Source organism: Budorcas taxicolor, chromosome 20 (assembly GCF_023091745.1).
Source record: "Budorcas taxicolor isolate Tak-1 chromosome 20, Takin1.1, whole genome shotgun sequence".
NCBI lineage: Eukaryota > Metazoa > Chordata > Mammalia > Artiodactyla > Bovidae > Budorcas > Budorcas taxicolor.
The window spans coordinates 10,396,894-10,411,240 of record NC_068929.1 but is presented as its reverse complement, the minus strand read 5'-3'; the positions used below and the strand labels follow the sequence as shown (position 1 = coordinate 10,411,240).

General features: G+C 38.8%; 1 protein-coding gene across 3 annotated transcripts in view; it reads right to left on the bottom strand.

The window, feature by feature from the left end:
- Positions 1–14,291, bottom strand: part of GFM2 (GTP dependent ribosome recycling factor mitochondrial 2) — a 50,731-nt gene extending 36,440 nt beyond the window's left edge. For all 3 annotated transcript variants that reach the window (XM_052659344.1, XM_052659345.1, XM_052659346.1), the window contains exons 1-7: positions 14,155–14,291; positions 7,373–7,459; positions 5,066–5,150; positions 3,657–3,714; positions 3,109–3,206; positions 909–1,034; positions 95–183 (exon numbers count right to left, since the gene is read on the bottom strand). In XM_052659344.1, coding sequence (XP_052515304.1) covers positions 95–183; positions 909–1,034; positions 3,109–3,206; positions 3,657–3,714; positions 5,066–5,150; positions 7,373–7,435 — 519 coding nt within the window. In that variant the 5' untranslated portion in view covers positions 7,436–7,459; positions 14,155–14,291. The remainder of the gene's footprint in view (positions 1–94; positions 184–908; positions 1,035–3,108; positions 3,207–3,656; positions 3,715–5,065; positions 5,151–7,372; positions 7,460–14,154) is intronic.
- Positions 14,292–14,347: the final 56 nt, after the last annotated feature.

Below are 14,347 nucleotides of genomic sequence, written 5' to 3'. Positions count from 1 at the left end.
TACCAAATAAAGGGTTATCGTTAAATCAATCTGATGCATTCTACTTTTTTTAAAAAATAATACTTTCTACCTTTACTTGGGCAATATTTTTTACCTCTACACCGGCAGAGGCATCAAACACGGCCACTGCACCATCTAACACTCTCAGGCAGCGCTCAACCTCCAAGGTAAAATCCACATGACCTAAGAAAAAGATGAGAAATATAACACCTAAAATCTTTAAACCACAATCCCAACCACCACCACCACATGATCCAGCAATCCCACTTTTGGGTATACACCCAAAAGAACTGAAAGGATAATTTCAAAGAGATATTTACACCTCCATGTTCAAAAGGGCACTATTCACAATAACCAAGAGGTGGAAGCAACCCAAATATTCATCAATTTTTTGTATTCAAATATTCACCATATATTTCTGTATATACACAAAATTTTGTATGTATACCATAATGTCTTACTTATGGGCAATGGAATACTACATAGCCTTCAAAAGGAAGGAAGTAGTCACAGGCTACAATACAGATGAACCCTAAAAAGTTTTGCTAAGTGAAATAAGCCTGTCACAAAAGGACAAATAGTGTACAATTCTATTACAAGCAGTATCTAAAGTAGTCAGTCTTACAGATCGAGAAAGTAGAATGGTGGTTACCAGAGGTCAGTCAAAGGGACAAAGAAGAGGCTGCTTAAGTGTACAGAGTTTCAGTTCAAAAAAAAATGAGAAAGTTCTGGATATCTATTTCACAATAATGTGAACAATCTTACTCTACTGAACGGTATACTTTAAAATTATTAAGATGGTGAATTTTACATGTTTTTTTACCACGATTAAAAACACACACACACACACAAATAAAAAAAACCTCAAAATAATGTAGCACCTCTGCACTGCTGAAACAGCACTCTACCTGGTGTATCAATAAGATTGATTCTGTACCCCTTCCAATCAAATGTGACAGCAGCTGACTGAATAGTTATGCCTCGTTCTCGCTCTTGAGCCATGAAATCTGTCACTGTGTCTCCATCATCAACATCTAGCCAGGAAAAGAAATGACATAGTTAGGCTTAAAAGCAAGTATATTTTATAGGCCTTTGATTTCTACCTGACATAGTTTAATTTGCTCTAAGAAAAACTGTTCATAAAATAATTGATTTAATATTTAAGACCCTTAATCCTTTTCTAAATTAAGCATCATTCTAGAAAAAGTTTTTTAAGCAGATGAGTAATTATTCCATAAAAAATTTTTTTTATCTATAATAATGAAGATTAAACTCTTTACATATTTTAATTTTACTGAATCATATACTTCTTTCATTTTTTTCCAAGTTTAACTTTCATTATCCCATCTTTACACGATGTTCCTCACACCTGATCCCTTGACAGGAGGCAGAGTAATGCCATAAAAGAGCACTAACCAAATCTTAATTCCAATCTTATCACTTCTCTACAATATTTTTAAAATTTTTATTGGAATATAGTTGCTTTCCAATGTTGTTTGTTTCTACTGTACAGCAAGTGAGTCAGCTAACTCTTTCACGAGTTGAGCAAAAGATTCTTTTGCGATCTCATGGACTGTAGCCCGCCAGGCTCCTCTGTCCATGGATCTTCCAGGCAAGAGTACTGGAGTGGGTTGCCACTTCCTTCTCCAGGGGATCTTCCCATCCCAGGGATCAAGCCCGAGTCTCCTACATTGACAGGTGGATTTTTTACCACTTAGCCACCTGGGAAGTCCCATTTTCCCATTTACACAGCAAAAAATTCCATAAGAAATTCATGTGTTTATCATTATGATAGGAACCTATCATCATGAAGATTCTCATCTTGAATGGTTTTATCCTTTATAAAAGTCTCAGCCAATTCCAAGGACCTAGAGAAATGGTTCTCAATGGAACACATTTCAGAATCACTTTGGTGGACTCCCCTGGTGGTACAGGGCATAAGAATCTACCTGCCAATGCAGGAAACATGGGTTCAATCTCTGGTTCAGGAAGATTCCATATGCCACGGGCAACTACAGGCCATGCACCAAAACTACTTAGCTGATGCTGTAGTGCCCACACAGCCTGTGTGCTGCACCTACTAAAGCCCATGGGTCTAGAGCTTGTGCTCCACAACAGAAGCCACTTCAATGAGAAGCTTATGCACCACAACAAAGAGTAGCCCCTGCTCACTGAAATCAGAGAAAGCCTGCAAGCAGCAATGAAAACTCAGTGCACCCCCCAAAAAAGTTAAAAGGACATGATGCCCTCCATGTCAAAAAAAAAAGAAAGAAAAAAACTGTTTCACCAGAGATAAGGGGGCGAGGTAGAGAAAAAGAATCACAGTTTTTGACATATTATAATAAAAAAAGTAAATTCAAACTTAGGTAAGTAATACTATTACTGGGAGTTAAAGATTAACAAAATCCTTTCTTGTCCTGCATGAGAATTTGACCTCTGGTTAACTTTCCAGCTCTTTTCTCCTAGAGCCCAGAAAACAAGTGTGGCAAATGCACTGCTAGGCAACATACTTACAGAAAAAATGATTCCTGATTGGTAAGCTACACCTGACTTGGGCAGGACTATCAGTGAATTATAAATACCTGATGAAGAAACGCAGCTCTAGGTTTCCCTGAGCGGGGTATGGCACGTCCTTTGTGAGAAACCTGGAAGGTGGCCCACAGAGCTGTACCACGAGATATTCACTCCTCCAAGGCCTGAGCTTTCCAAGCTGGAGTGGCTCCTGTGAACCTGTTACCTGGCACCTCAGCTATCACTTTTGGGTGGCCAAAGCAGACAGTTTCCACAGAGCTCTGCAGACTGCTGTAAGAGCTTCTGCAGGAAGAAGCTCCCACTGCTGATCTGCTGGTAAGCTATGTCTCCTGCCCCAAGACTGAGCAGACCAGCGCCAACTGCAGCCCAAGACACAGGAGTCTGAATGTTTAACTGAAACTAAAAAGATCCTTTGGTGAGTACTGTAACTACCTTAAAAAACTTTATATTGGGGCTTAGATAGTGCTGCCTCCATGCCATACTCAAGATCTCTGGGTTGACTTCTTAATCAAAATATTTCCCAATGATGTTTTTTTCTAATGGGGGCGAGGAGGGAGAGCAGGAATCCAATCTAACCTCCCAGTGATCTTGTGTATCCAGAATAATATAAAATTCTTTCTGTGGTGGTAGTTTTTCCTGCATCAATATGAGCCATAATTCCAATATTACGAATTCTGTTTAAAAGGGAAGAAAAAAAGAAGACATGTATCATAAGGTGGACATTACTGAAACTGTAAAACCAAAATATCTATGCTGTGCAATTTTCAAAACTGGTTAGTATTTCAACATTTTATACAAAAGTGTAAAAACTAGAAAAATGGATAACGTATCACTCTCACAGTATTCTGACAAAACAGCTAAGTAACCAAAGAGCTAACTACGATTCTGTGAATATCTTATATTTATTTCTATGAAAAGTGTGCTGCTGCTATGTTAAAAATTCTGAGCACTGAATTGAGACAACAGCTTTTAAGAGACAAACCAACTTCTATTTATAGTTAATTAGGTAGGGCAGGAAGTTATAGAAATTAGAGCAGTCACTAAATGCTGAATTAGCCTGTGAGAAACACCTGTAATGTTTCATGGCAGCCTGTGGAAAAGACAGTATCAATGATGGGACTTACTTAGCAATAGGAGGATTGATGATGGAATGAAGGGACTTGATATCATTTCCTATTAAACCTAATGGAAAGAGTGTTAAAATTGAACTGTTAAAGAAAATGTCCTTAATTTATAAATTAAAGAAATTAAAAGAATTTTAAGCAAATAGTATACCAATTAAAGTAAAATTCAAACTAAATGTAACACTCGTTTACCTAAAATTTATTTTCTTGCACTAAAAAAGCTTGATCTTGAACCAGACAAACAACAACAACAACAAATGCACAAGAGCTTTCCTGGTGGCCCAGGGGCTGGGACTCTGCACTCCTACTGTAGGGGGCCCAGGCTCAACCCCTAGTCAGGAAACTGGACCTCACATGCCACGACCAAGAGATCGCACGCCATGACCAAGATCCAGCACAGCCATATCAATAACTTAAAACAAAAACAAAAACACACAGTCCTATAAACTGACATTGTCAAGGCTTGAAGAGCAAAGAGTGATACTCATATCATCTGACAACGGTTTTTGTACAACTTGGAACCTACCATGCCTCAGCAATTCCAAGGACATAATACCTTTAAAGACAGCCTAGGAGGTGTCACTGAATAGGAAAGCTATAATAATCTAATATTTATAGAAGGCCAAACAGTATTTCTGGAATAAAAAAGTCATGATGATACTAAAGAAACAATGCAGTTACATTTATAAATTTAATCTACACTTTTCTGCTATTTAAACCAGTTCTCCCAAATTTCTATACTAAATTATGAAGACGTCTATTATATTTTGAAAACCTGATGGCAGTCTAAGGACTGGATGATAATCTGTACTGCTATGGATAAATTTGCACGGGCAAAACACAGAAACCCCATATTCACCAATAAGGCAGGCCATTAAATTTACATGTCTTTACAAGTTACACAGCCAATTGGTATTTTTACTCCAGTATTCTCACATGACCAAGATGGTAGTGAGAACTGCTACAGAATGAAGTTACAGGTGAACCTTGAACAATAGAGGTTTGAAGTGTGTAGGTCCACTTACCTGAGGATTTTTTTCAACGCATGCATGCCACAGCACTATACAACCTGCAGCTGGATGAATCCGCACACGTGGCACTGCAGATGCACTGCGCTGATCCACCTGCTACACCTCTGAGCCAGCTACTCAAGCCACCAACCCTTCCCTCATGAGGATGGACAGCACATGAGAAGTGTAAGTTGACTGATACTACCTCTGAACATCTACCAGAATGCTTCAATTCCTAATAATCTCAAAGAAATAGCCAAGAAGTAAAAGAGAGCCACTGTTTTAAAAATGGTTGGCGATCCCTAATAAGGGAAATGCTTGCAAATGAGAGAGAAAGAGACAGAGAAAAGGGAGAAAGCAAGCAGTTTAAGAAAGATGAGAAGAATCTAACATCTATACCTGGTAGGGAACTGTAATTTCTTCCAAGAAGTACATGTAGCTTTAATCTTTTTAGACTTGCTCTTATTTTAGAGGAACACATATTCTGGTGAGGAGAAAAAGAAATGTTAATTTTATTTTAGCTTAACTGTTTACTGTAGCTTTAACATCATAACTCTCTTGAATCTTCATAGAGTAGTCCCAGTTTATTATCTCCAACTCTTAAAAAGTGACAACACAAAATTATAGAAGAAAAAACTAAGGCCAAAGTTAATACTGAGCTGACCTTAGATGATGGCTCTTCTCGATCTGCAGCATTAACATCACAGGGATCTTATTTGAAAGATAAATTCTTAGGACCCATTCCACTCAAGAGAATCAAACTCTACAGATAGGGTCAAATAATGCATCTTAACAAGCCCGCCATTTGTCTGTAGACAGACATCTAGGTTGCTTCCATGTCCTAGCTATTGTAAATAGTGCTTCAATGAACATTGGGGTACACGTATCTCTTTCAATTCTGGTTTTCTCAGGGCATTTGCCTAGTACTGGGATTGCTGGGTCATATGGTAGTTTTATTCCTAGTTTTTTAAGGAATCTCCATACTGTCTTCCACAGTGGCTGTATCTATTTACATTCCCACCAATACTGCAAGAGGGTTCTCTTTTCTCCACACCCTCTCCAGCATTTTTTGTTAGTAGACTTATTGATGATGGCCATTTTGACCAGTGTGAGGTGATATCTCATTGTAGTTTTGATTTGCATTTCTCTAAAAGTGAGTGACGTTGAACATCTTTTCTTGTGTTTATTAGCCATCTGTATGTCTTCTTTGGAGAAATGTCTGTTTAGGGTTGTTTTTTTTTTACCACTTTCTGACTGGGTTGTTTGTTTTTCTGGTATTAAGTTGTATGAGCTGCTTGTATATTTTGGAAATTAGTCCTTTGTCAGTTGTTTCATTTACTATTATTTTCTCTCATTCTGAGGGTTGTCAGCCCAATAACTAGGACATGGAAGCAACCTAGATATCCATCGACAGATGAATGGATAAAAAAGCTGTGGTACATATATACAATGGAATATTACTCAGTCATAAAAGGAATGCATTTGAATCAGTTCTAATAACATGGATGAACCTAGAGTCTATTATACAAAGTAAGTCAGAAAAAGAAAAACAAATATTGTGTATTAATGCATGTATACGGAATCTAGAAAGACAGTACTGATGAACCTATTCGCAGGGCAACAACGGAGATGCAGACATAGAGAACAGACTTATGGACACGTGTGGGAGTAGGCAGGAGAGGGTGGGACAAATGGAGAAAATAACATGGAAACATAAACGCTACCATATGTAAAACAGATAGCCAATGGGAATTTGCTGTATGACTCAGGGAATTCAACCTGGGGCTCTGTAACAACCTAGAGGGGTGGGATGGGGTGTGAGGTGGGAGGGAGGTTCAAAGAGAGAGGACATATGTATACCTATGGCTGATTCACACTCACATACGGCAGAAACCACACAATATTATAAAATAGTTAGCCTTCAATTTAAAATAAATAAAGCAAAAAAACAAAAAACAAAAAAACAAGCCCCCCCAGGTGACTCTGACAGCTAGAAAGCTTTTAAAATACACTCAGGGGACAAGGAAGGGAGGGGAAAAAAACTAACATTTTTAAAAGCTCCCAAGTATCTTCTTGTAATGTTCCCACACAGAGGCTGGATGTTCTCCATCAGTTTATCCCTAGACCACTAGATTTAACGGCTGTCAATATATCTGGCATTGTTGCAGTTAGTGTATGTAATGATTTTGGGCTGCCACAATCTGCCTTTCATGATATCAAGGAATGCATACCTGTCATTTCTGTGTTACTTCTACATTAGTTACCAAGTTGCTAGCAACAAAACACTATCATTATAAGAAAACAGATTAAGAGTAGAGAAGTGACTCAACTAATTAAATTTCTACTTCATAATGACCAGGGTAAGACAGTATCATCTATCAAAAGGTGTACAATCTGAAAGCATCAGAAATGGAAACACTGAAGAAAATCTGTGTAACTCCTTGGCCACTAATGACCTCAAAATGGAATAGAGTCTCAATATGCTGCATAGGTAATTTTAAAGCAGCAAAATGAATTTACAGACTAATGAAAAGGCATGCTTCTTGTTGGCTACAGATTCTTCCATACTCCCTGTTAGGAAACTGCTGATATACTAGTATAAGAAATACAAAATTCTTATACTAGTATATGAAATACACTAGACCTTCAGGGAAGTCAAGTAACTGAAGTTGTCAAAGTACATTTAACTTTACAAGAAAACCTTACATTAAAGTAGTGCAAGCTGGATATTTTCTTCCGATTCACTGCAAATATCCTTAAATTGGACATCTTGGCCCTCTAAATTGTTATTCTCTGAAAAAGAAATAACACAATTGCAAAACTAAGCTTATGTATTACATGTAAGACATATGCAAGGCAAATGCAGTATATTAAGTAAAAATGTATTACTGTTAAAAAGTACAAACGATACTTTTAGCTATCAAAAAGTCAATGCATAATTCAGAAAATGACACTCAAACTAAACATGAGAAACATGGTTCTCACGTCCCTTATTTTTTCAGCATCCTTTAACTCAAGAAAGATGTGAAGATACTGCAGAAAAAGGCATACTGAAATTACAATACAGCAAGCAAAAGAGCATTTTTTTGTTAAAAAAACAGAATTAAGTACAGAAAGGTAAGCATCTACATGTTAAGTTGGTGATTTCTCACTGACAGTATAATTTTTTGGTTTATCTGTATATTCTGATTTTTCAACCAGAAATATATAGAAGCAAGTCCTCTTCTATGATCATGGAAAGTTAGTGTCTTTAGTCTAAAAAACATATACTAAATATTCACCATGCATCAGGTACACTCTCAAAGCAATGAGAAAAATGCACAGAAGCATATGAGACGAGGGGGGTGGGCACCAAGTAAACAGATAAGGTTAAACTCCATTGGGTACCTGTTATGGAAGAAGTCATGTCAAAACTCATTATCATCCTTTCTAAATCTTCTCCCTTCTGTTTCTTAAGACAGAAACATTCTCTACCCTTAGTTAGGAAGCTGCCGGTCCTTTTGATTTTATTTCCCAAATATATCTTGAATCCATTCCCTCTTCATTTCCAATACTAAAGTTCAGAATATTTGCAAAATAACATATGTTAAATTTATTCTGAAATAGAACAAGTTCAGAATCCTACCATAACAGAATACAAAAAGCTCACCAATATGGCTTGATCCCACACTGCAACCTTTAAGAAACTATCACCTGTCAAAACCTGGTATATACATTGATCCACAATTTTCTGAAAAGACTTATTAAAATACTCCTCCTTTGCCCAACCACATATATGTATTCTGCTAGATTTTCTTCAGATACTTCAATCAAAAAAATGTTTTAAATACATGTATACACATATCAGGATAATGTGTATATATATCTATCGGGAAGCTATATACATATATATATATATATATATTCACACACACACATATATATACATACATATATATATATATCGGAAGATCCCCTGGAGGAGGGTATGGCAACCCACTCAGTATTCTTGCCTGGAGAATCTCTTGGACAGAGGAGCCTGGTGGGCTACAGCCCATATGGTTGTGAAGAGTCAGCTTAGCACAATACATAGTAGTAGCAGCACAATGTATAGTAACATAACAAATAGTAGCACAAGCATAGTAACATAACAAATAGAGAAGCAGATGTAAGCTGTTTCCTGGTAAGCCAGACATTTAAAAGACTTGCAAAATTATAAAACAATATAAAACACCCTTCAAACTAAATCATTTTTGTTTTTGAAAAACAGGTATTTGCATTATAGTATATTAATGACATTAATATCTAATGGATTTATTATTTTAATGAATTATTAAAACATTTTAAAGTTTTGCTTTCATTTCTAATATCTGAGTATCAATTACAACCCATATAAACAAAACTGTTCTTGAGTTCTCACTTATTATTAAGAGCAAAAGGTTCCTATAGACCAGAAGTTTTTAACTTATTCCACCACTGTGTTTCCCAAAGTAAATGCCCATGATTATTACTTTAGGTTACAGAGGAAAAAAAATTTACTAAACAAATGTTAGAAACAATAGCCAACAAAATCTATGATTTCATGCGTGCCACGCGTGCTCCGTTGTGTCCAACTCTTTGTTGCCACCTTATGGACTGCAGCCTGCCAGGCTCCTCTGTCCATGGAATTCTCCAGGCAATGGGCTGCCATACCCTCCTCCAGGGGATCTTCCTGACCCAGGGATCAAACCTGAGTCTCCTATGTTCTCCTGCACTGCAGGTGGATTCTTTACCGCTGGGCCACCTGGGATTTTGTAGTATTGCTTTTATGAAATCATTTATGTAAAAATGTCAATTTAAGGAAAAATATTAAGTAATTAATAGCTCAGGTGACATTCAGTTGTCAGACTTAAAAAGGTAGTACTCAGATCACTTAAGTGGGAAATACTGCTTGAATCCATCATCTTGTCAATTTCCTACTTAAAAACCTGTAAAGTCTTTTAATATGACAAATTTGCCCCTAACTACCTTCACAGCCTTGTACTCTCCCACTCCTACTCTATTCCAGGAGCTCTAGCCAAATTCCTCTGAAGCACCATGCTCTGACACCTTCGCACCTTTGTGTGTAATGGTGCCGCTGTCTCAAAGTTGTCCTCAAATCCCCAAAGCCACACACCTGGCAAATTTCTATTCAACCTTCAAGCCTCAGCTTGGAAGCCTTTCCTAATCTCCTACAAAGTTTTCATACCACCTTCTCTCTGTTTTCATAATAACTGGAACTTATATTTATGCACGACAAACATGGTATTTCCAAGTTATCTCCACTACCGACCCCAAAGGAGGGATCTTCTATCAGCAGCCTAGCACCATGCCTCAAACATTTTTCTGACCTACGAAGTCATTTAGGGCCCGCCACTGAAATTCTTCTTCCTCTTGGCTCAATGATTTTCAATGAAAATGGTTTCCTACTAGCGCCATCAGATGATTCTTTATACAAGGTCCAGACCTCCTCAGGTTTAGACAACACATAAGTACAACTGAGGCACTTTCCTTGACAATCCAGCGTTTTTTAACACTCCGTACTTCCAATACTGGGGCGGGGGGGGGGGGGGGGGGGGGGCCGGTGTGTGCAGGTTCAATCCCTCACCAGAAACTAAGATCCCACAGGACAACGGGGAGTGGCCAGAAAGTAAAAACAAACAAAAACGTAATCAAGCAAAGCCCTATGGGGCCTTCCAGAACAGAGGCCCCTCCCATGTCCTCAACTTGCCTGTTGTCTGTAGAAAAACTTTATCTAGGTCTTCTAGGTCTTCCCCAAGTTCCAAAGAACTAATTTAATAAGAGAAGTGAGAAACTGCAGAAATAAAACAGCCAAACGATAAAATAGTAAGTTCACCCATTCTAAACCATGTTCTTTGAGTTGTTTTGCAGATACTGAAACCTCCACCAGGTGGAAGTTAACTATCCGATGCCGACAAGCAGGTAGACTCCAACTGATTGGAACGACTATCCATGAGCTGATCACACCCACAATCCCCCTCCCTCTCCCTATCTTTAAAACCTTTCCTTGAAAACCTTTGGAGAGTTGAGGCCTTTTAAGCACTAGCTACCGAGGCTCCTTGCTCGTGTGTCTTAGTCCTCAGTCGTGTCCGATGTTTTGTGACCCCATGGACTGTAGCATGCCAGGCACCTCTGTCCATGAAACTCTCCAGGCAAGAATACTGGAGTGGGTAGCCATTCCCTTCTCCAGGGGATCAAACCGGAGTCTCCTGCACTGCAGACAAATTCTTTACCATCTGAGCCACCAGGGAAGGCTTGCTTGGTACCCTGCAGTAAACACTGCACTTTCCTTCACAACCTGGTGTCAGTAGATGGACTTTATTGTGCTCATAGATGGACTTTATTGTGCTCATGCAAGTAGACCCAAGCTTATTTCGGTAAAGTAAGTACTCACTAAAAGGTGTGACACCTTATGTTATGAAAAGGGAAAGTAACGAGGGGAAAAAAGCTAGATATCCGTTCTACATGATCAACAAGTTACACTGTCTATAAACAAAAGAATCCATAGACTATTTTAAAAAAAAAATCAGTGGACTATCATGTCTATAAGGCTTAATACACAAAAACAGGAATCATGGGACACTAAAATACAATCACAAAATACATGAGTATGCAAGCAAAAATGAAGATGTTGTTCCTGAAGATGAAGTAATGTATTAATAGGAAAAGAGATTCTAAAGCATCAAGTTAAAATAGTCTGTTTGCATATGGGATTTGTTAGCATACTCAGTAATTTTTCCTGAATTAGAAACTTCAATTCAGATTTGTGTCATATTCAATATTCTCAGAAAAGTATCAACTATGAATCAGGTCAATATGTTCATCATTGATTAACGTCAATCCCTACTGTCATTTTTGCTTTTTTCTTTTTATGTTGAATTGAGCACCTCAAGCTAGCTATCTAAACACTCATTTTTACCACAGGATTTACATCACAAGTCCTAAGATGAGCTATTTATCTAAATTTTTAAAATGCGTCTAGCGTTTAACTTCATTTAAGAAAAAAGCTTGGCAAAAAAAAAAAACAAAAAAAGGTTGCTAGAAAAAAATACTCAGTAATTAAAGATACTCTTAAAGGTCAACTGGAAAAGTACCTTCCAAGTCCTTGTTCTTCTAACATTTAGTGAAGCAACACAAGGAACTGGTTATTGGAAACATGACAATGGGTAACACATGATCCCCAGCCTCAGGAACATTGTGACTTTTAACAACCCTGCATATCAAAACAACAAACATTTCATTCATAACACCTTCTGCATGGCTTTTACCACCGTACCTGTTTCTCCTCTTTAACAAATCAATTTACAAAGCAGCTCTCACATCCTCCTGGCTTATTCTTCTAACCTTATCTGTACCAATAAATACCATTCAAGTATCATACAGATCAGGGGAATACATTGTCAAGCTTCTGACAGCCAAAATGCAAAGAGTGGCTATCTAGTATATACTTTTGGGACATGCACCAAAGTAGTGACGATACCCTTCTTGGCTACTGACAGTTAGATAGAAAGAAATTTTTTTAAGACAGCTTTTTGCTAACATTGATTAGTTTAGGTCATTTCTATCCCAAAATCCCAGGTGAAAGTAAAAACAAATGACAACATAGCAACAACTTTGCCTCTTTTTCACACAAATCAAAACGTGGCTCTTGATTAACCTCAAAATATTTTCTATTTCTGATTCAGAAGGGAAAAGGGCATATGGCTTTGAGAAATACAAATTAAAAAAAGAAAATCACGAGTCCAAAATTTAAACAAACCTATTAAAAACTTCCATGAACTGGCAGGAAGCAAAAGAAACCAACACATAAAAGTTCATACTGTATGATTCCAATCACATCAATTTAAAACAGACAAAACTAATCCGTTCTGTTCGAAATCAGGATTGTAGGTACTCTTAGAAGTGAAAAAGGCATGAGGAGGGCTTCTCATATGCAGGTCATTTCTTGATTTGGGTGCTGCTTATATGGGTATATTCAGGTTTTGAAGAATTCACTAAGAACGTTCATCTACAGTACACATTTGTCTTCGTGTCACAGTTATTACACGTCAATAACGTCTTTTAAAAACTCTCCATAAACTTTTATTTATACTAGAAATGTCAAGTGGGCCTTTCACTTGTGGTGGGAAAAAGCCAACTGGACTTTAGTTAGAGGACTTGCCTGAGTCCCAAGTCTTCTATGATTTTTAATGACTAACTTCAAATCTCTGAGCCTGTCTTTTCATCTATCACATCACATGATCCACATGAGAATTCAATTCAATTAACAAGAATTTATTGTCTACCACTGTCTTCTAAGTAATGGGGTTAAAAGTAGTGAGCAAAAAACAACAATCCCTGCTTCATGCTGTCTCTATCCTAATCAGTGGATACAAATAAGAAACAAAAGGAATAAAACACACAGCATCTCCCATGGTGACAGGTGCTACAGCAAAGAATTAAGCAGGAAAGGGGAACTGAGGCAGCAGTAACTGTAGGCAAGGAGCTCATATGCTGTGCTGTGCTTAGTTGCTCAGTCCTGTCTGACTCTGCAATTCCATGGATTCTCCAGGTAAGAATACTGGAGTGGGTTGCCATGCCCTCCTCTAGGGGATCTTCTCAACCCAGGGATCGAACCCAGGTCTGCTGCATCGCAGGCGGATTTTACACCGACTGAGCCACCAGGGAAGCCCAAGAATACGTACTGTGTAGACTACTCTTTCTCCAGGGGATCTTCCGGACCCAGGAATACAACTGGGATCTCCTGCATTGCAGGCGGATTCTTTACCAGGTGAGCTACTAGGGAAGGCCAAGGAGCTCATGGAAGGCCTCAATGTAACAGTGACCTGAATCAGGTGGGGAAGGCAATACCAGGGGTAAATGTATCCCACGAAGAGTCTACGTAACTTACTGCACTTGGAAATATACAAATGCTAATTAGAATGAGTTCGGGTTCTAAAGAACAGTCACATTAGAAGATGAAGGCTTAAAAAAACTGCCTCAAATCCATGCTCTAAGACTTTGGGAGACAAATAACTGAATGATGTTCCAGACGTAATTAAAGAAACTTCAGCGACCATGCTTTAAAAGGTAAAACGGACACTTTCTTGCGTACCGCTAGAGAACGACGAAATGCAAATTCACACCGCCCTGTGCACCAAAAGGCCTCACGAATTTCAAAAATTAGTCCGAAAAAACAGGACGCTTTTTTTCTGACAGTCGTTAAGGCCCAGTAATTTTACTTTCCCTCTACAGTAAGTTTTCATGCCTCCGCATCCTTCTCAGTCGTGCACACATCACACACGGTGATAGAACAAAGACCAGTCGCTCTCGCCAGAGGGAGAGAGAGGCCCACACCTGGGCGAACACCGAGGTGAGGGGACGGGAGACTGCGGTTCTCGTGTCTGCCTGGCTGTAGCATCCTAGAAGGCCTCCAGTGAACTGCGTGGTTCAAGGCACGCGGGAGCCGCACGGCGCGGCCCGGGACCTACCCGGCACTCGGTCGCATCTGGAGGCCGCCTTTTTCCCGCCCGGCTGGTGAGAGCCGATGTGCCGGCCGCAACCAAGGGTGCAAAGGTCTTACGTCGCTACACTGTGTCTCCGAGGACGCCCTACCGGTGAGCGGAACCTAAATCTGTGTCGCTTTGCCTCAGTCGGCGCCGCACTTCGCCTTTCCGGCAGCGC